The sequence below is a fragment of the Lissotriton vulgaris genome, chromosome 2_1, assembly GCF_964263255.1.
Source record: "Lissotriton vulgaris chromosome 2_1, aLisVul1.2, whole genome shotgun sequence".
Classification (NCBI taxonomy): Eukaryota; Metazoa; Chordata; class Amphibia; order Caudata; family Salamandridae; genus Lissotriton; species Lissotriton vulgaris.
The window spans coordinates 1418015039-1418038292 of record NC_141687.1 but is presented as its reverse complement, the minus strand read 5'-3'; the positions used below and the strand labels follow the sequence as shown (position 1 = coordinate 1418038292).

At 46.1% G+C, this 23254-nt stretch overlaps 1 protein-coding gene across 2 annotated transcripts in view; it reads left to right on the top strand.

Annotated features, from left to right (window-relative positions):
* Positions 1 to 23254, top strand: part of RIF1 (replication timing regulatory factor 1) — a 424226-nt gene that overhangs the window by 361943 nt on the left and 39029 nt on the right. For both annotated transcript variants that reach the window (XM_086957241.1, XM_086957240.1), the window contains one exon: positions 20413 to 20562. In XM_086957241.1, coding sequence (XP_086813367.1) covers positions 20413 to 20562 — 150 coding nt within the window. The remainder of the gene's footprint in view (positions 1 to 20412; positions 20563 to 23254) is intronic.

Below are 23254 nucleotides of genomic sequence, written 5' to 3'. Positions count from 1 at the left end.
CGGCAATTGACAGCATTCAACCTTTTTCGTGTAAAGTCCTGATCTTTATTTTGACCCTCACACAGCAGGACCAGCTCTAGGCACTCTTAAAGAGTACCTTTTGGCCTTGTCTGCCTTCTTGAGGTTCCCAGACCAGCCCTCCTTATTTAAATGCCCTATTGTAAATAGATTTCTTAAGGGGTTTGTACATATGTTTCCACCTGCCCCATTCATCATGCCGCAGTGAAAGTTTAATTTGGTTCTCACCTTCCTGTGTGCTATGTTTGAACCTCTGCACAACGGAACCATCTGGCTGCTTATCAAGTTGGTCTTAAGTGCCAATAACTTCTGCCAGGTGGTTGAGCGAATTGCAGGCTGTCATCCAAGCCTCCTTAACTGATCAGCTTCCCTAAAATGTTGGTGCTTCACACTAGGGCCTTTTTCTTACCTAAAATGATAAAGCCATTCACCGTTGGGGAAATCAGTCACCTTGTCCTCTTTCAATTCTCCTCCACCCCCCCTCCACCATCTGGACCCAAAAATAGCATTGTCGTTCCATGTTGACCGCAATGAAGAGTTCTAGGTAGACCAACTCTTCATGGGGTACATTGATTCAAAGAAAGGTGCAGAAGAGGAATATCTCACCATGGGTTCTCCTCTGCATCAAAATGTGCTTATCTCTGCCCAAATAACAGCCTCCTGAAGGCTTAAGGGCTCATTCCACCTGAGCTAAGGCTGCTACCACAGCACTGCAAAGTGGAGTTCCCGTCCTTGACATTTGCCAGGCAGCAACATGGGCATCCCTGCATGTTTACCAAACACTATTCCCTGCAAAGTCCAGTTCAAAGGGACGCCATTTGTGGCTGCTCTGTCCTGGACTTCCTGGTCTAGCCTTGTCCACAGTCCCTCCTCCGGGGATGGTATTGCTCTGGTATCTATTCAAAGGTAAGGAGTCTGCAACTCAGTGTCTTGATCAGATGCTGAAGTTGCTTACTTTTGGTAACGCCTTATCTGGTAGAGAATGATGTAGCTGTAGATTCCTTACTGACCAACCCATCCTCCCTGCACTGTAAACTGTTTTTAGGGTCAAGGTTCATCCCTTTCAGGGCCCTTGTTGTTCTAAACACACCACTGTCCGTGCCCTTCATGGCTCTGCGTTCCTGTCGTGAAAAGTAACTGACAACAGTGCAATGAGGTGGTGCCTATGTAGGTAATGCAGACGTCACTTCTGGTGCAGACGTCCCATGGAGCTGACCATAGCCACCTACTGGCACGCAAGGGTATTCTCGTGCAAAAGTCTTCCGAATCCAGCCTGTGCCTCAAACTTAAAGGTAAGGATCCTGCATCTAGATCATGTCTCAGACCAGTTAAGGGATAACTGAAGGTAAGTAACTTGTCCTTCAAGCTCCACCCCACAACCTACCACAGTCTTCAACACCCCGAATCACCTTACCATCTTTCAACTAGAAATGGCAGCACTCCTCCGGAAAGGAGCAGTGGTGTTCATGCTAGAGCCAGATAAGGGCGAGAGATGCTACTCTCACGATTTCCTTGTGCTCATGAAGGACATCTGTCTACGTTTGATTCTGGACCTCTTGAAGTTGAGCTGTTTCCTCAAAAAGGAAAAGTTCAAAAGGCTGACCCTAACCAAGTTTTACTGGCATTGGAAGCTGGAGACTGTATGGTGTCACAACCTGCAGGATGTGTACTTCCAAATCACCATCAATCAGTCAGGGGATTGTAAGCACACTACTCACCCGTGAGTGGCTCAAGGCACCACCTGAGGTCGCTTTTGAAGTATTTGCACTTTGTGCTGGGTTTTACGCTCACAATTTGCAGTGCTTCCATTTTTGTTTTGCCATTGGCGCCCCAAGTTGGTGATGGCGGTAGTTGCTGCCTATCTCCGAATGTTGGGGATCCCAATCTTCCCATACCTGGACAACTGGCTGATCAAAACCGGGTCCCTGGAGTGGTCTCGAATCATCGTCGGTCAACTGTCTCTTTTCTTTGACCTGGACTTTTTGATCGGTGAACTCAAATATCACCCAAGTCCCTTTACTCCAGATCATAGTCCGTACTGGACTTTTCTCCATACTTTCCTCCTTCTCAAAGAATTGCTGACACAGTAGATAGTCTTGTCTTTTCTACAAGTTGCTCAAGTTAGTCACACATTCTCCTAGTCACACATGCATGTTGGCACATCAAGGCCTTGCAGTGGCAGGGTAGTGGGAGTCTGCCAGACTGCAACATAATTTCTCTCCAGTGCTGCAGCAGAAGTGGTTTGGTGGGGGAAAGAGGCAAACTTGGCCTGTGGGATAACCTTTACTCCCCTCCCTGCCTGCCCAAAACCGTGACTAGAGTAGGAACGGATACTTCTCCAAGCTGAACGGGTTCTTCATCGCAACCTGTTGGAACTTTGGGCTATTTGGCTAGCACTCACGGCCTTCCTCCCCTGCTTCCAAGGTCGGTCTATCCAGATCTTAAAGGACAATATGACTGCTATGTAGTTTGCCAGCAAGCGGGGGGTGGGGGTCTCACTTCCTTTGCCTAGAAGCACAGAGACTGGTCTTTGGCACAATGCCACTCACCTAGTGGGGTAACTGTGTTGGAGCGGATCACTTGAGCAGGTGTTATCTTGGCAGTCGTGAGTGGCATCTTTTGCCGGAGGTAGTCTAGAACTTAGCTCATTAGGGCATTTCTCATGTTGACTTTTTCGCTCCCTTGGAAAATGTTCAATGCCAGCAGTTCTGTGCCCTTCTCCACAAGCCCCTCACTCGTACTGCCATTCAGACAGGACTTCCTCTTAGTTGGAGAGGGTGGTTGTGCACCCCAGTCCTCGAGGCTACACCTACATGTTTGGAGATTGAGCAGGGGACATCGGAGTTCCTCTCAGCTGGCCTCAGGTGTTTAATATTATACTATCAATGCATCACCCCTCCACAAAGTCTGCTTACTCTTGCAGATGGAGCAGATTAGTCGCTTGAGCAATAACCTAGAACCCTTGCTAAGAGAGGGTGTTGTGCGATTAATATCGTTGGGGGTACATAGATGCATGTTTATGCGCCAGATCAGCCGTCCCTGTTCATGTCCCCAGTTGTTGATGCATTTTCTGAAAGGATTCCCTTCTCTCACCACAGCACCTTTGTAATTCCCCCAATGGGATCTTAATTTTTTTGCACATTTTTTGATGGGAGGTGGGGGGGGGGGGGGGGGGGGGGGGGGGGAGGGTTGACTCTTTGAGCCCATGCACAGCTGTCCTTTGGCTATGTTGACGCCTTTGGCTATGTTGACGCCTTTGGCTATGTTGACGCCTTTGGCTATGTTGACGCCTTTGGCTATGTTGACCCCTTTGGCTATGTTGACCCCTTTGGCTATGTTGACCCCTTTGGCTATGTTGACCCCTTTGGCTATGTTGACCCCTTTGGCTATGTTGACCCCTTTGACTATTGACCATAAACAGTTTTTCAAGTGGCACTAACCTCAGTCCAAAGGGTTTGTGGGTTACAGATTCTTAGTTTGTCTTCCATATACGTCTTTGTACCTAGACAAGTTGGTGTTGAGAACCAGGGGCTGCATTCCTGCCTAAGATGGTGACTCCTTTCCCTCTAAGTCAGTCCATTATTCTTCCAAACTTATATCTTCCCCCATCACACAAAGGAGGAAAAATGTTTGCATAGGTTGGATGCTATGTGGGCAGTCAACTATCTGGACTGTACCAATGACACACAACTGGATTACCTTCATTGGGTACTGCGGTGTCAAGAAATGCAAAGTGGTGCAAAATGGACCCTATTGAGCTGGAATCGCCTCTGCGTTAAGACTTGTTACGCACTGGCCAAGAACGAACATCCAGAAGGGATTCGGGCCAAATCCAACAGGGTGATAAGCTGCCACATCTGCTCTAGCAATAGGAGTACCAATTGCAGGTATATTCAAGGCAGCTACATGGGCCTCACTGCATACATTCGCCAAGCATAACTGTCTAGATTCCAAAGTGCATAGGGACAGTCAGATCAGTCTTGCTGTTTACTAGTCTAACCATCCATCAAACCTCCTCCCAGATTGGGTATGTTACTAAAACCTACTCTACAGATGAGGAATCTGCCTATAGAGGTATCCCCTCAGAAGAAAGTTACTTACCTGTGGTAATGATCTTTCTGGTTGATAATTAATCTACTTGCAGATTACTCAACAACCCTGCCCTCCTTTCTGTTTGATGGAAGGTTGTAAGGAAATTTAATAAGACCCCAAAATATGTTTGGGCACTGCACTACGGTCAGTCCGTCAGCTCGCCACAAAGGCTTGGAAAATAATTGATGGGAATTGATGTTCTGCTGGGTTGGGTGGTATATGGTTTCAGTGGCATTACTTGATGCTTCTTCTGGCATCTATATGAAGCCAGCGCCCCCACTGGTCAGTCCGACTCCTGGGTTTATTCTACAGGTAAGGAATGTACAGGTAGATTATAAACTAGAAAAATAGTACTGCAGGTAAAAAACTTTCTCTTATTGAAGTAAAGGTAGCAGTGCTAGTGTAGCAATGTAAAAAGATGGGACTTAGAAGTTTAAGATATTTAGAATGTTAAGAGAACTTAGAATGGGCAAAGTGTTTTTTTTTTAATCATTTGTTTATTTGAAGGAATCCTAGAAATGTTCATACGAAGGACTCTTTAAAAATAATAGCAGTGAAATGGAAGAAGCAAATTATACATTCATGGAACAAGGGAAGAAGAAATGTGAAACCAGAGTAAAAGTGGAATGATGCAGTATATGAAGAAGATGACCAAGGAGTAGGAGGCGTTTAGGAGTACTGTAATTTTGTACAGAGACCAGAACGGTTAACCGCATCGCTGCGGCGGCTTTTCCCGCTGTGTGCGGCAAATTTAAAAATGCTGCGTTACATGACTAGCTAAGCTCGTCATCCGCACGTGACCATTGTGGCTGATGACGAGCTGTCAGCAGCATCATCAGCAGCGAAGATGTTAAGATGCTATTAGAATAAGGTTGTACTTCTAAGAAAAAGGCCGTACTTTTAAGAAAAGCAGGAAAAGGAATAACTGGCCAAGTTTGAGGAACAACTTTTTTCTTTTTTTTTTTTACTACTTTGTTCTTTAAACCTGCCAGAGTGTAATCCAGAAGGATACAAAATTGAAAAAACCAAAGGCTGATGACTGCGAAGAAAGTAAAAGGTGAGAGGATTCAAAGAACAGGTAGACTGGACACTCAGTAACAACAGTAGAAGCATAATGACTGCTGTGCCACTCAAGAACTGTGGCATTCCAGCCCAATTGGATGGCCACAGGCTTTCCCTGCAACAGTAGTTTAATACAAAAGGGAAAAGCAAAAATTATGAGTTGCAATGTTGAAAGGAAACAGATAAGTGATGGGTAAAGGAAGCTGGAGAGGGTGAAGTCCTTCCTTTTGAGGTCTTGCAGAAGTGCCAAGGAGCAACATTAGCAGAAAAACGTGTGTGGTGTGGTATGAAAGCTGTAGTTGCTGAAAACTGGTTTCTGACAGTTGCAGCCTTCGCTGGCGATTCAGCACCCCACAGATTTCTTGTGGCGTAGGGGCAGAGGATGTGGCAGAGGCAGATTCATCTTCAGCCCTCCTCTTCTCTAGACATCCCATTGAAACCTTGTTGTCTCACCCTCAAGCTGACCACTGCAACCCATTGGAAGCCAGATTCGACATTGCCCATGAAACTGGTGCTTGATCATGTTAAAACCATGTGTTCTACAAATTGTCCAAGAGGTCATGCTCCTCCCTTTCTTGCCACATTCCCCATTGTATTGATGTATCCACACAATCATCAGCAAAGCGTGCCAGAGTTCTCGCCAGGAAGGTATTGATATTGCTTATCTTTGGTGTGATTCAGGTGGTGCCCAAAGTAGAGCAGTTGATGGGATGTCAGTCACAGTACTTCCCAATACCGGAGGATAAAGTACTGAAGCTGATTCTATATGTCCGGTAGCTGAACTTGTTCTTCAGAAAGGAGAAGCTCAAAATGATGCTACTTGTACAATTTCTGGTGGCCATAAACGTGAAAAATTGGATGGTGTTTTCAGTTTCCCACCATGCCCTACATTGGCTCTTTAGGTTTTAATGAAGACTATCAGAAGTGGTGGCCCATCCCCAAAGGCCTCAGCCAGCGCCTGGTCACCTACAGAGCACAGCATCTTTGTCCATTATGAGCACAGTTGCCCTGAAGGTTTTTCCTCCTCTCTAGTGAGTCGGGGTCTTTGAGACTATGATCCTGCCTTGATGATCTGATACACCTTGATCTACTAGTATCATGCATCCTTCTCGTAAATCCAGCAGAGTGAAACAAGGAAGACCTTCAGATGAACTTGATTGCAGTGGGCCCAACATTGGAGGAGCTTCTCAGCCAGTATCCATAATCTCCTTCAGTTATAGGTGCCAATCTGAGGTGCAGCGAGTTTCTCCTTATCCCTTCTGGAAATCATAATGATTACTGGTGAATCTTTTATCAATTGAGAGTTCATCTGTATGATGTGAAGATCAGAGGTCTGTTCTCTGGTGAAGTGGCACCACATTAAACCTACTTGAGCTCCATGCCAAACTGGTTCTCAAGGCACTTGTTCCTTCCATCGGGAGCAGGTGGTTCCAAGTGCTAAGGGACATTGTGCTTGGCATGTTGGCCTGCAACATGCAAGGTGGTCAGGGTGGAGCATTTGGTCACATGCTCTGTAAGGATGTTTAGAGGTTGTGGCATTGACTGTCTGGTAGATACAGTGAAGTGCCTGTCATGTAGAGGGAAGGAACACCTTAAAAGCAGATTAAACTAGCTCCGCAGGAGTCATCTTGCCAACCACTAGTGACATTTACACCTAGAGGTGATGCAGGGTATTTTCTTTCACCTTTTGGGATGCTCCCTTGTTAAACCTTTTAGCTTCCTCCAAAATCGCTCCATATGCAGGATTTTGTGCTTTGAAGTTTCCCCTCCAGGGTATCTAGGAGACAGTACTCCCATTTAATGATACTTCAGTCTTCTGTAGGTGGTGGGCATTTACAGCTGATCCCATGGGTCCAGAATAAAGTCTGGTAGGACAGAGCACATCTTCTTTTGATGGCTGCCGATTGCGCTCCGGTAGTCTAGTACTCTGAATGCCTACCGTAGATTATCTGACCTCCATTTAGTGTTCCTCTCAAGAGTAAAATCTTCTGTTCAATCACCAAGTTTAGTACTCCACCCTAACCTACACCTTTATGCACGAAGGTTGAGTTGAACCAACTGAAGGATATCTCTCTTCCATCGGAAGTGGTAGAAGCAATTCGGGTTGGGCATCCGGTACACTACAGCTTCGATCCTCGCCCTTCGAACAACCGCAGATGCAAAACCACTTTAGTGTTTCCTTTCTGGCAGCATAGCTGCCCTGTCTGATGCAGAATCAGATATTTTCTCCAGGAGTGGCAAGCACCTCAGACGAGTAGGTCCTCCAATTTGTGCATTGGGCTACTCCCTCCCATTTCTTTCCACCCACTGCACTGTCCATCAAAATCACGGTGGCTGACAGGACCACTTGTCCGTCTTGCAGCAGAAAATGCAGGGCAAGCCTTTTTGGCCAAAGGTGTCCTAGAGAGAGTTTTGACATTAGAAGTACGAGCTGGTTAACTCCCTCTACTTTGTGATGCTGAAGGACTGTGGCCTTCATCCTATTTTTAGATTTCCGCCCTCTCAATGCCTTCCTGCAGAAGAACAAACTCAAGGTGCTTAAAGTAGACCAGAACTTTTCTGCCCAGGAGCATTTTCAGTTTGCAGTGCTCCCCTTTGGTCTCACCACTGCCCATTGGGTGTTCACTAAAGTGATGGCAGTGGTCTCAGCACGTAGTCTGTGTACCAGTCTTGCCCTGCCTTGACGACTGCCTATTGAAGGCAAACTCACCCTAGGCAGCCGTGAACCACCTCCAGACAACTGCGTGCAGCCTTATTTCATTTGGGTTCACTATTAATGTGTTGGTCACACCAGAATCCTTCACATATGCTTCTTTTAAACTGAGCCATTCTGGATACAGTATTTTGTCTTTCCCTGGATTCGAGAGTCCATGACATTCCGGCTAGGATATAAGTGTTGCAGCCTCTGTCCTGGATCTCATTATGAATGACTTTAAGGCTGCTTGTATTGTTGGCTTCCTGCATCCTGCTGGTGAAACAGGCCAGATGTCATATGTGGGCTCTGTAGTGAGACGTGAACTCCCAGTTGACATACCACCAGGAGAATCTGTCAAATTGTCCAGATTTCAGAGGAGGCTGCCAAAGTCCTGCATGTGAGATATGAGAACTTTAGTCTTTTTCTGTCAATCTATCTTATAACATTTGTCCAAGATAAGTTGGCACCTTCCGAAAGTGGTCCCTGCATTTCATTCCAGACAGGCTATCACCCTTTCGGCGTTCTTTATTCCACCTCATCCCTCTGAGGAAGCACCAATGCATTGTATGCTGACTTTCTCCTGACCCATGCATAGTTTCTTCTGAAAATGTCTTGTCTCAAGGGGTGGTCCTTCACCCTCCTATGTTTACATCCTCCTTTGGCTGTAGAGGAATTTAGGCTCTGTACATTAGACCCATGGCATGTTCTTCGTGCCCATATTGATAGGGCCAAAGAGTTCTGTGGTGTTCCTCCGTTATTTATGGACTTCGCAAGTTCAAAGAAAAAAAAAGGCATTTGAAGCAGATTGTATCCTGGAGGATGGTCCTTTACATCAACTTCTCAAGCTTTGGCCAAAATTATTCTCCCGAAGGCATTAAGGCTTGTTCCACAAGGGTGAAAGACGTGAATACTGCCCTAGCTGGCTGCATTCCTGTTCAGTAAATTTGCTAGGCATCACATGGGCATCTGTATATACTTTTTACCAGGAACTTTGTGCGTTGATTCACAAGTTCACCCGTAGAGCCATTTTGCCCATTTGTTCCTGCAGGACTTCTTGGTGCAATCCCACTCCCAGACTCCCATCCCCTGAAAGAGGGCTTTGTTTTGGTATTCAAGCATAAGGAGAGTAATCTGTAGTTAGAAGTATCCTTGAGAAGAATAATTTACTTACATTCTTTAACACTATTTCTGGTAGATACACTATGCAACTGTAGATCACTCATCGACCATCCTTATTATGTGAAGGGGACTTTGGGATTTAATAATGTTCGATACTGCCAATACAAGTTAATTCTTGTCAGCCGTGCTCCATGTGTGAGGGCATAAGTATAGGGGACAAACTGTTAGCCTATGCCGCTGCATGCTATCCTGTCTGGGGCAGCATGAGTACCACCAATTCCTCCAACTGTCAGAGTGCATCAACTATTGCATGAGTTTCTGGATGAAACCGGACTCCTGGGGACATTCACAAAGGGGGGTATCTGCATGTTTACAGAGTTTCCACCAGAACGAGCATTACCAAAGGTAAACATCTTAGTCTTTTCTGCAATAGCATGTTTAAATCTTTCAAAATTGATTTTTGAATCTTGATGGTCTATACAGACATTCCATTTGTGTCATTTTATGAATGAGGAATTCCCACTGTTATAAAAAGTGAATATGTGCTTATCATAAATATTGAAGGACTGAAGATGCCTTTCTGGGTCCACATTCATCCTCGCCCTACGATTGCTTTGCCCAAGCGGCAGAAGTGCTTTATTGCCACGTGATAATATTGTAACCTCCTATAAGAAGAGTACCATTTTATTCACTTGACATACACTCTTGTTGAATTTTGTATTTTGCTGCGACATAATCCACAGTTCTCGTGGGGTCGGTATCAGTCATAAGTAACATTTTCTATGTATATAATTTTTTCTAGAGCTTCTGATATGGATGTTTATTTGCTTTGTCATTTGTGATACTGTTGATGATAAGCTGTTTAATGAAACATGTACCACATAACCACCCCAGTCATGCCAAACCTTAACTGACGCGTACTACACCTCGGTTGTTCGTTGACCTATTTTTTTAAATACTTTTTTCTACAACCGCACATTGGATATTTTGGAAACCCACTCACTTTTTGAGGATTACTTTTACCTGCAAATTCCTCACCTCTTGTATCCCTCCAGGCCCCAGAGTGGATCTAGAAATTGTGCAAAGCCCTCATGCGCTAGCAAGTGGCACCATGGCTCAGTCTCTGTTCAGGAACCATCTTGACATTTCACAGAGTCTTAAAAGTCCCCACCTTGACCAACTGATATCACTTGCTTTATTTGCACCTGTTATCATGCTTCAGGAAGTGCGATCATAAAGATTTACCCCCAATTTTTTTTACAGTATTAAATGGGAAGAAATGTCTCTAAAGTGGTTAGGCTTTAGGCAATGCCAATCGGTGACAAATGTTGCTCTCTGACATTCTCAACATAAGCTTGAGGTGCCTCTGCCCAATCAGGACTAAGTTTTGTGGGATGTGTGGCTGCACATACACCAAGGCAATCAAGTAGCAGGAGGATAAACTGCTCATGACGCAGGCAGGCAGTGAACACCATTCCAAGTGGCTCAAGTCATTGTCCCTGTCAGGACACACAACAGCTCACTCTTGTTGGACAAATCCTTGAAGCGTACTCCAGGGATAGAGAGAGGACTTCAAGGAGGGTGCACAAAATGCACTGGAACGATCCTTCTCACTCCCAACATCTATCCCACTACATGAGTAGGTCTTAGTCAACTGATTTGTTCTCTAGCTCCACTTCGGAATCAGACTTGATGTAGGTGCTGGCACCATAATCACTTCTGGTTCTACTTCTGAACTTTGAGCCTTCTAATCCATGTCAAGCTTTTCCAACCCCTGATTCTACATAGATAGTGGCCTTTACCAAGGGGATGTTGGCGCGGTTTTGAAGGAACTCCACCTGGTTCACTGTAGTGCACTTCAGGGCCCCAAGGAACTGGATGCCACTGCCTTGAGACCAAAGTTCCAATGACTGGCACCTCTTCAGAAAGCTCTGTCCTTTAGGCGTCCTCTTGCCCCAAGCAGAACCATGACTCCTTCCCAAATTACCCTCTAAACAGAGTCTGCGAAAATTGATACCATGAGGAAAATCTTTTGCTCAGGGAGCCTTGCCCTTCTCTTCATGAACAAGACTTTACATCTGGCATGCAAACTCATTTTTGCAGAGGTCTTAGAAGATTGGCAGGATGCAGCGAAACAAAGCCTACATGGTTTATTTATTTTGACATTTTTATAGAGCACGAACAAGATACTCGCGGATATCAGAGTGCTTTACACACAAATGGGATATAAAGACCAAAGAATAATTAACAAGGCGTTTTGTGCAAAGAAGAGCAAATGGTTATCCATAGTCAAGGCAAGGTAGCAAAGGTGCATAGGTGGCCAATCATTGTCATAAAAGGAAAAATGAGTCTCGAGATATCCTTAGCCTATATTCATGTCAATTTAGCCAAGAGGATCGATTTTACTTATTTGAAGGATGCCGTGGATGAGATGTCTGGTTTCTGGAGTGAGGGCATTCCAGATCCTGGGCGCCATCCCGGAGAAGGAGCATTTGTTTTTTTCTTGTGGAATCTTTGTGGTTTCAAAAAAAGATTTTCTGCGCTTCTTGTGGCTCTTGTGGCACCCAAGATTGTCAATTTCTGATCGAGGTAACTGGGCGAGTTGTGGTGTATAGCCTTGTGTGTCATGCACGCGATTTTCAGGTGTATTCTAGCTTCGTATGGCAGCCAATTCAAGGATTTTAAGTCGGGAGAGATGTGCGAGCATTTTTTGAGCCAGTGATGAGTCTTGCTGCAGCATAAATAGAGGCTCTTTTGGGTGCGGTTGTCGATATGGGGAGGCCACAGAGGGCGACACTTCCATAATCTACTCGAGGGATCACTAGGGCTTGTACTGCAGTCCTGAAGTCATTGGCTGGGAGGAAGGGTTTCAGCTTCCTCAAAGTATTGATTTGGAAATTTGCTCCCTTCGTGGAATTGCTGATATGATGCTGCATATTGAGATTGCAGTCAAGGGTGATGCCTGAAGATTTTGCTGAGTCCCCGATGGAAGGTTGTACGTTGAGCACAGTGAGATGTTTAAGCCAAGCCTGAGTGATGGGGACTTTGGCGGGAGGTGCTATTAGGAGGAATTCCGTTTTTAGAGCGTTAAGTTTGAGATGATTCTCAGCCAGCCATGTCTGTGTGTTCCTAAGCGTTGTGTTGATAGTTTGATGTCTTCAGGGGTTTGTATTTTAAGGTAGAGTTGGGTATCATCTGCGTACATGTGAAATCGCACATTAGATGCTTGAAGCAGTGCGGTGAGTGGTTCCATGACTAGATTGAACAATTTTGGGGTTAGGGAGGATCCTTGTGGGACACCTAGTGTTACTGGAACGGGTGTGGACATAGTATTCATCTTGAATTTGAGTCTGGTTATGAAGAAAGAAGATAAACCACTTGAGTACTGTCCCTGATAGACCCATTCTGAGATTCAACAGATCGAGTAAGTTCTCGTGTTTGACCGTATCAAAGGCTGATGAGAGGTCGAGTAGGATGAGGCGGAAAGTACCGTTCTGATCAAGAATTTGAAGCGCGTCATCAATTTTGTGTTATGGCTGATTCTGTGCTGTGGCCTGCTTGGAAGGAACAAGGGTCCTAAGGAGTTGCAATATAGAAGTAGATGAAAATATAGACCACAATAAGTGCTATATTTTAGCTTCCAAGCCCAGCCGGGCAAGGAATATTTTATTTTTAGAGATAACAAGTGATTAGTTGACCTGGAGGGGGTCACATAAGAACATTTAGATAGGGCACAATCCTGTACCTATCCCAAGAACATAGAAAAACCATAGAATAAGAGAAAAGGTAAGCAAAGAGAAAGGTTTAACAGGCAAGTAGAAATTTCTTTGGAGCCAATAGTGGCTTGCGAATTAAATGATCAATTCCGCAAGTCTCAACATACAGTGTATACAGATTAATATGTGCAATAAGTTCCATGCAACACTGTTTTAAAGCGTCAACGTTTCGATCCCTAAGGCTCCTAATGAACCGGGATCATCATCAGGACTGTTTTAAATCACTGCCTGTTTACAATACGAACGCCTGCCAAGTCCGTGGGAGGCTTGGTTGGACGTGGGACTGCAGTCGGGCAGTTGCCGATCCGTCTGGAAACTTCACGGGTCCAAGACCTGGGTCGTGAGGTCTCGATTCTTCCTTCGTGGGGGGTTGAGTTTAATCCTTTGGTTTTAAAGTCCGGGAGCGTGGTGCTTGCTTCATAATGGAAGCGGCGGTGGGTGGGAGACAGGAACACGAGGGTCTTCTCCCTTTTTAATTGGCGGAGTGAGTTGGCTCCTTGGATTTTTGGTCCGCAAGCTCGATGCTTTCTTCACAATGGAAGCGGCGGTGGATGGGAGGAAGAAACACGATGGTCTTCTCACTCTGCTGTGACAGCGCGAGTCCACTGTGGACTCGCGCTGTCACAGCAGAGGGAGAAGACCATCGTGTTCCATTGTGAAGAAAGCATCGAGCTTGCGGACCAAAAATCCAACTGGGAGAAGGTAATGGGTTGGGATTGTTTCTTCAGTTCTCTTTTCCAGACCTTTGGTTTGGTGAATTGAGACGGGTTAAGTTTAATGTCTTCATTGATGAATAATGTGATAATGTGGTGGTCAGACCAGTCACAAGGTTGGATTGACTCTAGTTGGATGGAGTCGCCTTTTGAGATGATTAGATCCAGGATGGAGCCTTTGTCGTGAGTAGGGCTGTTTCAAATCTGGGTGAGGTCTAGAGCGATGAGTAAGTTTTTGAGACTATTGACCACAGAGTCGTTGTGATCGTTTAAGTGGAGGTAGAAATCACCAAGGAATATTTGTGTATTTTGTCGTCCAGAGTTCGTTGTGACCATGTTCATGAAGTGTTCAGTGAAGGTGAGGTTGTCCCCTGGTGGGTGGTAGATATGTAGAGAGCATACTGGATTGCCCTCGCTGTTGTCGAGGCAGATGTGTTCACAGGAGGAGAATATTGGGGAAATGGCTCGAATAACTGGGGTTGCTCCGGTGAATACATGCGATTCCACCTACTGTCTTGCCAGTCCTATCTAATCTGATGGTGAGACAGTTAGGGGGTACTAGAATGTCAATGAATGGCGAGGAAGATTCAGTTAACCAGGTTTCAGTTAGTATGGTCAGGTTAAGGTCAAGAGCGATAATGAGGTCTGCTATGTCTGATGCATGTCTAGGGGCAGATCTACCATTTAGGAGTGTGCATTTAAGCCGGGGAGTGACGGAGGAGGAGGAGTCCAGAGTGAAGGACGTTTTTAAAATTGGAAACAATACCTCTATTGTTTTGTGTGGAGGACCTGTGAGGGTTGGGGAGGATAGTAGGGATGGGAAGGTGAGTGGTGGCTATGTGGGTCGTGAGAGTTGGATCATAAGAGTGTAGGAGGGAGCGTATGTCGTACCCCGAAAGTGGATTGATGCTTCGTTGAGGGCGGGTGGCCGAATAACGGGAGGGAGTTAAGGTCCAGTAAGGATGATTGTTTGTGTGAGAGTGGAGGTTGGGTGGGGGGCTTGCTAGGTGAAAGGGTACTGGGAGTGTGGGGTACCAGGGTTGATTCGAAATCAACTCTTTGAATGTATGAAGTTCCTCTTTAATTTGGAGAAGAGTGGACATAATCTTGTCCAAAGTGGTGTTTGGAACGGTAGTGGTAGTGGTGGGGGTGGGAGACCGTGATATGAGTTGAGATTTGGCTCAGTTCGATGTGAAATCTGATGAAGGCATGGGAAGAGTAGGTGGGTGTAATGCGTAGAGGGTTGGGCACGTCTTTGGCATGGATGTATGGGTAGCTGGAGTGGTTGGTGGTGGATGAAGGTGTGGTACGTGTGTCCAAGGGTGTAGTATGCTCTAGTGTAAGATTTGGTGGAAACTTAGGAGAGTGTGTAGCGTTTGTAAGTAGGGGAGTTGCAGCTGAAGCTAACTGGGTAGTGGGAGCGTTTGGTAGGAGAGGGGGTGTGGGAGGAGTAATAGGAAGTGGGATATGTTCTAAGGGCGGATTAGAGGGGGGGTGGGATGTTCATTGAGTGGCTGTGGTGGGGAGACCTTATATACGCCACCTGGTGAACACAGGGGTGTTGGCTGGAATGTGGGGGTTCGGAGTATGAGGTGACCAAGTGGAATCGGGAAGGTGCACGGGAAGAGAGAGAAGGTGGGAGAGCTGTTAGAAGGGGAGTGACCTCTAACTGGAACCGGTGGGGGAGCGACTTCTATTGTGGGTGCGTTAGTGGATACAATACTGTGGTGGGGGAGGGAGAAAGTGTCGTTATGAGGCAGGGCGGAGGTAGGGGGGGGGGAGGATGGTGATGGAGGAGGGGGGAACTAGGGGTGGGGGGTATGGTTGTTCCGGAGGACCTAACCGATTGAATAAGGGGTGAGTTTGTTAGTCGTGCAAGTTGGAAGTATGTAAGGATTAGGTGAAGAGAGGAGACGTGTGTTGGAGGGTGGGGTAGAAAGATTGAGGGAGGCGTAAGGCTCTGAGCGCCTTGATGGCAAGGGGATGGGAGGATGGCGTAAGGGGTTGGCGTTGTGGTGTCTTGGGTACTAGGAGTGGGGGTCAATTGGGTAGAAGTAGGTGGATTAGAGACATGCTCTTTAATAATGGGTAATATGTTATCAAATCTGTTTAGACTATGGTCTGTGGACTGAGTGAGAATAGTTCCGTTGTTGTAAATGGTGATGGTTGCTGTCTCTTTTGAAGAGTTGTGATGGTGCAATGGAAATCATTAGACCATGTGCAGATTTCCTCATGGAGGAAATCGCGAGTAAGGCTTTTCTCCATTGCGCTCTACGTTTAGTGTAGAAAATATCAGTGGTCGTGATCCCATTGTGCAGTGAAAAATAAGGGTCAGCAAAGGGGGTTTCTGGGTGAGATTTTAAAAAGTTGTGTTTGAAGCGTTTGGCAGAATTTTTAGTGAGTTTGGGGGGGTAAATGATTTTGTAGGTGCGATTGCCTGTGAGTTCCATGTTGTGAACTGTGGTGTAGGGGAGTGTCTTGTAGTGTAGGCTAGAGCGTCATAGCTGGCTGGTTAGTGTTGAGTCGGGGCTAATGTATTTGGGATGTGGAAGAGGTTGAGTCAGTCTAAAATACGGGCATTCTTAAATACAGGCAGGGATAGGTCAAGCCAAAATAGGGGGGGAATGCACTGAGGTTCTGATCTAATGTGTGCAGCAGGGAAGTCGGTAGCCGAAGAAACTATGATTTGGGCCAATGAGGGGGGACTAGTCTAAAATGGCCGACTCCTTAGGAGAGTTAAAGAAAGACTATGTAGTCCTCTGTGTTTCCATGAATTGTGAGATGGGGTGTTGTCCTATTTCACTTTCTATCATGGGGTTGAGGAGATAAGTACTGTTTCAATTTGGATGATTAGGTCATGAGGATAAGGAGTCTAAGTCCTGTTTCAGTTTTGATGATCCAAGATCGGAGACATAGCGGTTACCCGGGCTTAGTAACAGTCAGTGGTTGGGCGGAGGCAATTTGCCATTGTAGTTTATGGCCCCAGCCATTTTTGCAGTCCATGAGCTCCTCATTGCCATGCTTGGGTTCCTTCGCTCTGGAAATGTCTAAGCAAACCTCATGGACATGACCTTTTACAGCAACAAGGCAGACTGCTCAGGAACAATTAAACAGGGAAAAGCCATGGCATGATGCTTTGAAATAGCTTCCCCTGTAGGCCTTTTGCACCAACATTACTGTTTGGCAGCTGTTCCCCCAGCCTGCCCTTTCAGCACATCCACTCTTGCAGCTTGTGCAGCAGCCGAACAAGCTGTCAGAGCGACAACGTGTAGCTGTCCCAGGAGCCATTGGGACATCCTTGTGTAGTCTGTCCTTAAGGGCCCACATGCAGCTTTTGGTGTGAGAGTGGTGTTGCATCACTTTGTACACTGGCAGTCCATCAGATAGTACTGCTGGGTCCTGTGTAACCTTGCTCGACAATCAGCGCTGCTCTTCCACTATTTTCCTCATGCCCTTCTCCCAAACCTTTCAGTCAACTTGGATGACTATGTTAGTTCTCTAGCAGGAAATGATTGCTCTTCTGAGGAAAGGGGCTCGAGTTGGTTCTGAAGATCAAGATAGGGCATGGATGTCAATCTCCTTTTCTTCTTTTTCTCAAAGACTGTAACCTCCTTCCCATTCTGCACCTTCACCTACTGAATGATTTCCTCATCAAGGGAAGAAGTGTAAGATGTCCTTGGCTCAGTTTCTTTTTACTCTTGATCTAAAAATTTAGATGGTGTCCCATGAATTGCACGATGAATGTTTTTGCATATTGATCCTGCAGTTGTTCAGAAGGTACCTGCTAGTTGTGGGGAGTTCCACTCATTATTTTGCGATCCTCTCATTTGGCTTAACTTCTGCACCTCAAGTCTTCCCACATGATGCCTGTAGGTCAACCATATCTTCGCTGATCAGGGAATCTCTGTATTCCCTCAACGTGTATTAGAGATCAGTTCATTAACCTATTTTTTTAATATATTTTTCTACAACTACTCTTGGTAGGATGTTTTGCAAATTCCTCACCTCTTGTATCCCTCCAGGCCCCACAGTGAATCTGGAAACTTTACAAAAGCCCTTTGGCACTAGCAAGTGGCACCATGACTCAGTCTCTGCCCCAGGAACCGTCCTAGACATTTCACGGAGTCTTACAAGTCCCCACCTTGACCAACTGATATCACTTGCTTTGTTTCCACCCATCTACATGCTTCTAGAGGTGTGATCATAAGATCATCAGTGGCTGCTCAAGATGGGTTTGACAAAACTGGTGTTCGACTATTTCCAGGCCACAATCTTTCTACTCTTTAACCTGTGGATTTCCCATCAGTCTCCTCAAGTCACACTTCCAGCCCTCAAAGTATCTCCTTTTCATTCGAGTGGAGCTGGACGCAGGCTCACTCAAAGCTTTTCCACCTCCCCAGTGGTTTTATCACATTCAGTTTATGGCCCACATGTTTCAGGACCAAGCTCTTCTGGCCCGGACAGTCCTGCACATTGTAAGCTGCCTTGCCTCGTCCATCATGATAGTGCCTCGTGCTCTGTGGTACATACATGCACATCAGTTGTATTTGCTTCCAATCGGCCCAGCACTGGATGGTCCTCACAGACAGCATTTTAATTTCTTTGAAGTCTGCACGAACATGCAGTGACGACTGGCAACTGATCACATAACACGTGAAGAGCTATTAGTACCTCAGCTAGCAGTGGCCATATTACGGACCAATACTTCTTTCCCTTAGTTGGGGGCGAGTGAGCGGGGGTGAGCGTGTGGGGATGGTCCTCATGATGCACTGGGGATCAGAAGCCTTTGGTCTCCTTTAAATCAGAAGTCTCACATGAAAAAGTTCAGGCTTTGTGCGATTCCTGGCCCTCAAGGAGTTCCTGCTCTCATCTGTAGTTAATAGTCAGGTCCTGACAGGAAACTCTGCTGTGATGGGGATGCAAACATGCAGGGTGATGTGTGCTCAGGTCTCCTCTGGCAGGAGGGACTGAGGTAGTGTCTTAGGCTCAAACTTGCAATGTTTGGTTGGTTGTTAACCATCTGGCAGGTTCCTTTGAATTGCAGGTCAATTATCTCACTTGGTGCCATCTTACTAGCCACCTCTGCTCTTTAGTGCACTTCACCGGGGGACCTTTTGTCCACACAGGAGACCAAGTACCATATAGTGCCCTCATCAAGTGGACCTTTTTCCACCAATGAGACAAAATACTGTCCAGAGTTGGTTATCCAGCAAGGAGCCACGGGAGATGCATTCTGCCTGAGGTGGGACTTCATCTTCACTACACAGTCCCTGTTAATGATTCCTTTTTGTGAGGAAGCTGCGCTAGGAGAGTGTGCAGATTATGATAGTGCCCGACTGGCCGCTGAGTATCTGGTACTGTGGTCTCCTGTGCCTGTCACTGTGCCCTCTTCTGCTCCAGACAGACCTTCTCTCACAGTGGGAGAGAAGTTCTGCATCCAAGATTTCATCTTCATGCCTGGAGGTTGAACAGGCCACCTTGAATTCCTTTTGTTCTGCCTGCTGCAGTAGTGTGGTGTTGGGTGTGCCAAATGTGTCTATTCTAAGTGTTCATCTAAATTGGTTAAGGGCTATATGTTGGCCATTTTTGCTTTTCTGTGTTTAACAGATCACTGTCCGTATTTGTTTCCAATGCATGATTGTTTTCTGAAGGAGCCTGATCCACTTGTTTTTCTCCTTCTCCCTTTATTATGCCTTTTTGGAACTTGGTGCTCACATTTTTGATGACTTCACAGCTTGAGCCTATTTGCAGTTGATCTATGTGGTACGTTTAAAACTGTGTTCTTGATCACCATTACTTCAGCCCAGCATGTTGGCGAGCTGCAGGCTTTGATTGTTAGGTTTATTTTCTACGCAAACTGTTTTTTGGGAATCTACTGACATTCTACACACCTCACCCCCAACAAAGAGCAGGTGAGACTCCATCACCCAGATCATCTCAGGGGGGCTCAGTTGTTTCATTAGCAGAACTTGAGCATACTGGATTAATCATTAGCTTTTCTTCGGCTGGTTCCAAGAAATACAAGACTATTTGGAAGTATGTTTTCATTTCATGAAGTTTGTAAAACACACCGCTACCTGTGCAGAAGTGTCCCGGCGCTGGTAGACAGCACATAAGCGATACAGAAAAGTGACAATTACATGGCCATAAAAAGTATTGAACAGGAAAGTTTTGAGATTGCTTCTAAAAACTAAAGCACACCCTCTTCAGCTGGAGTGTGCTGAGCAACAAAATCTGCTAAACTCAGAGCTTCCTGAGGGCGTTGATCCCATTTTACCAGTAGGAAGGCCACTTCATCTGCATTGTCCAGAGGTATTTCTGTCCTGGGTATGTGCTGGGCTTCAACGTGGGCTTTGGACCACACCTTGCAAGCCATTATTGCCTTGACTCTGAAGTCCACAGGGATGGCCATTTTGGAAGATCTATGTTACCGGACTTCTCTCAAACCCCACCACCTTGGGGTACTGCTTGCATATTGATATAGGAGGTGAATAAGCTACTTATCTTTAACTATATTTCAGTAGAGGATTCTAGCTACCTGTAAATTCCTCACTAATCCTGCTGGGCTCCCCATTCCCAGAAGTTGTAACGCAACATCAAGGTACATTTGTCATCAGTGCTCCGGGGCAGTGCCTTCTATGACCCTGCTGTCAGGTCAGGGGGTTTTCTCTAGGCTAGACTGGGTCGTGATGCCTCCTGCTGGCAGTAGGAGATCTATTAAAAAGTTTTAGGATCCAGTCTGCCACCTGGAGGTATTCAAGAAGTGAAGAACATGCAGGTAGATGGAGTATCCACAAAGTACCGAAGATAAGTGACTCTTTATATTTTACTTTATTGCATTTTCATTGTTGCTCTTGTGCAGCATTCTAGTGCCAGTCTGCAGCGCAAATGAGAATTAACAAACCCATTTGTAAATAATCCTTATCATTCACAACAGATGCGCAGAGTTTCTTTTGCGGACCCGATTTACAAACAAGAAATGGCAGATGACATTGATAGACGAAGTCCTGTTGTTCGATGCCTTTCATCAACAGCTAGCTCCCCAACCGCTAGAGCACTTAAAATATCATCCAATGTTCAGTGTAAGGTAAGAAAATGCACAGTTTACATTTATTTTTGCTTACCAGAGTCTCTGATGTGTTGAGCATGTTCTTGGTATATTTGATTACTATAGAAAATATCTGACAAATGCAGTTCTGTGGTATTGAATCTTTTGTAGTCAGTATTGTCATTTTCTCCCACCCCTTTTCAGGTGAGAATGCCAGAAGTTTAGATTCAGCAGCAGTTCCAGTCCTGATAGTTCAGATTTCCTTTTCCTAATTGAAAACTTTAGGACACTTGCTCTGATTGGGGTAGAAAGTTTTTTTAGATAGCTAGGTTGGAATATTCTTTACCGAAGAGGAGTTGTAGTTCAGAAGCAGCTGAGGTTGTTTTAACTACTAACATTGTATACACTGACTCAAGAGCCATTATAGCACTATTTTGAATGTGACTGTTAGATGGCAGAGATATATTAGGATCACTCATGTATGAACATTCGGAATCCTTAATTTCTTCTTTTCCCTATTTTCCTGCCCAGTGACCTTGCAATTAATAATTCAGATCCAAGCCTACTGAACTAGAAAAGCCAAGAGGCACAAACTATCGAATTAGTTTATTAAGAGGTGTTTCTTTTGGGTATTTCTTATAAACTATCTGAATTAAACTCTGGCACTCCTGAAAAAGGAAATAATAGAAAGTCCTTTTAAGAGATGATAACCTAGCTTAGCCTGACTAAAGTGTCAGACTGATATTGAAAGCACCTTATAATGGTGTACTCTGAATCACCTTGTGGCTCTTTGAAACCGTAGTGCATCACTAACTTTCATTAGTAGGTAGTGATTACTTGATTCCAGTCGTCATTTTGATGGAGTTAAGTAGAATGAGCTTGTTGTTCAATTTTTTTTTCAGCACCATAGATATTTGTATTAGTCCATTGTCTCGATTTTAATTAGTAAAGATTTAAGAATGAGGATGAATGGTGTAAGAGGTGCTCACCTTTAAAGAAAGATGTACAAAGACCAATTTTATGGTATTTTAAATAAGAAAAAAGCATAGACTGATATTAATAGCAAGAATTATAATGAAGTTAGAAAAACAGATTTAAAATGGTTCATCATTCAATAGGTCTATCTCACTTCATTATATCAGATTGCAATAAGCAGATAGTTTGTACAGCCCTAGGTACCTCCCCTCTTGTTGGAGGGAACGCAGAATATTTTAGATTCTCCCATTGGTGATAGGCACTTTCTTAAATACAATTTGAACAGACTAACTGTAGTGTCGGATAAAATTATTTGTATCATCACCATGACTTGTTAATTGATTCGTTCGGTCCCAAAGATGGATTGGAAACAGACGTTCAAGTTATAACAGTCAGACAAATGCTGGGCATGAGGGGGGAGGAGCTAGCGAGCGACGGCGATGGCTGCCTAGTCTGTGAGCTCCATCGCTACCCACACTATCCTGTTTAATATCCTTCCTCTACACTGGTCCTAAAGACAAAATTTGCATGGATACATACTTTGGAGTGCAGGCAGCAGACTTGGTGTCACTTGCGACTCGAAATGACGACTGGATGCACAACTTCATCTGAGCAGGCCCTGCCGCGCGGAGAGCTCTGCTGAAGCCTGCCTCCCGTCCGAGCTAGAGTAGCTCTGCTCCACCGTGCTGCGTGAAGGCCGGCGCGGAGCGCTGTGGAGGCTGGTGGCTTCTGCGGCAGTCCAGGCGGGGAGCGCGGAACATCATCCTACCCCAGACGCCGGAGCGACCTCCGGACAGAGCCGAGCACCGGTGAGTGAGGCGCAGAACGTTCCTGCCGCTGCGGGAAGGAGATACTAGAGCACCGGGCGCCATCTTGGACGCTGGACCCGTGCTCGTGCCGGAGCGCCTACCGCCCCCCGCCACCCCACCCCCTGCACCAGACTAGCCGAGGGGACAGGCGTGGGACTACTGAGCTCGCGTGGCACATACCCCCCCCCCCCCCCCCCCCACTCCACCTCCCTCTCCCCATCCCCACCAACCGGCACAGAAACTCGGGGGCAATCAGTGCTGAATGCTTGGAGCTCTGAGACACTGGGCCTGAGACCTCCCCCTTCACCGATAGCCCTGGACAGAGGCACTTGGCACGGGCATTGGGACAACGGGGGCGGTAGACCTCGGACTCATCTCCCCGCACTTGGGACCGCGCTCATGGCATTGAGTCACTGCGATTGTGGCGATAGACGAGAGGCCTGGAGGCAGATGGGAGGTACCAAGGGGCACCTGGTAGCGGGATGTCGGCTGAATGTCTGATTTCGGCCTGTTAGCGAAGGCACTACAGCTCTCGGGGGAGGACACTGGGAACCTACCGTCTTGACAGTGAGACACGTGGCGCCAGGATAATCTGTTGTGGTTGCGACGACGTTTGGGCCTACACGAGGGGAGTCGCACTCTGTGCCCCGCTGGCAGCCAGGAGAGGTGTGAGGTTAGTGGCCGGAGATGGTCCTTGGGCCACAAACAACGGGGTGAGGACACTCACCCGGGGGAGCCCTCTAGCCACTGCAAGCACCTTGGTCTATGTCCGCGTAAAGATGGGCTGGCTAGACAAAACTCAACCGAAATTGACTCACAGGCAGGAGCTCGAAGCCTAGTGAGCCTCCGCCACCTCAGGACGACTGTGGAGCGGGCACTGCAACAGGGGAGCCCGTCACTGAACCTGACCTCTGCACCTTTTTGCTCGCAATGCAGAAGAACCTGCA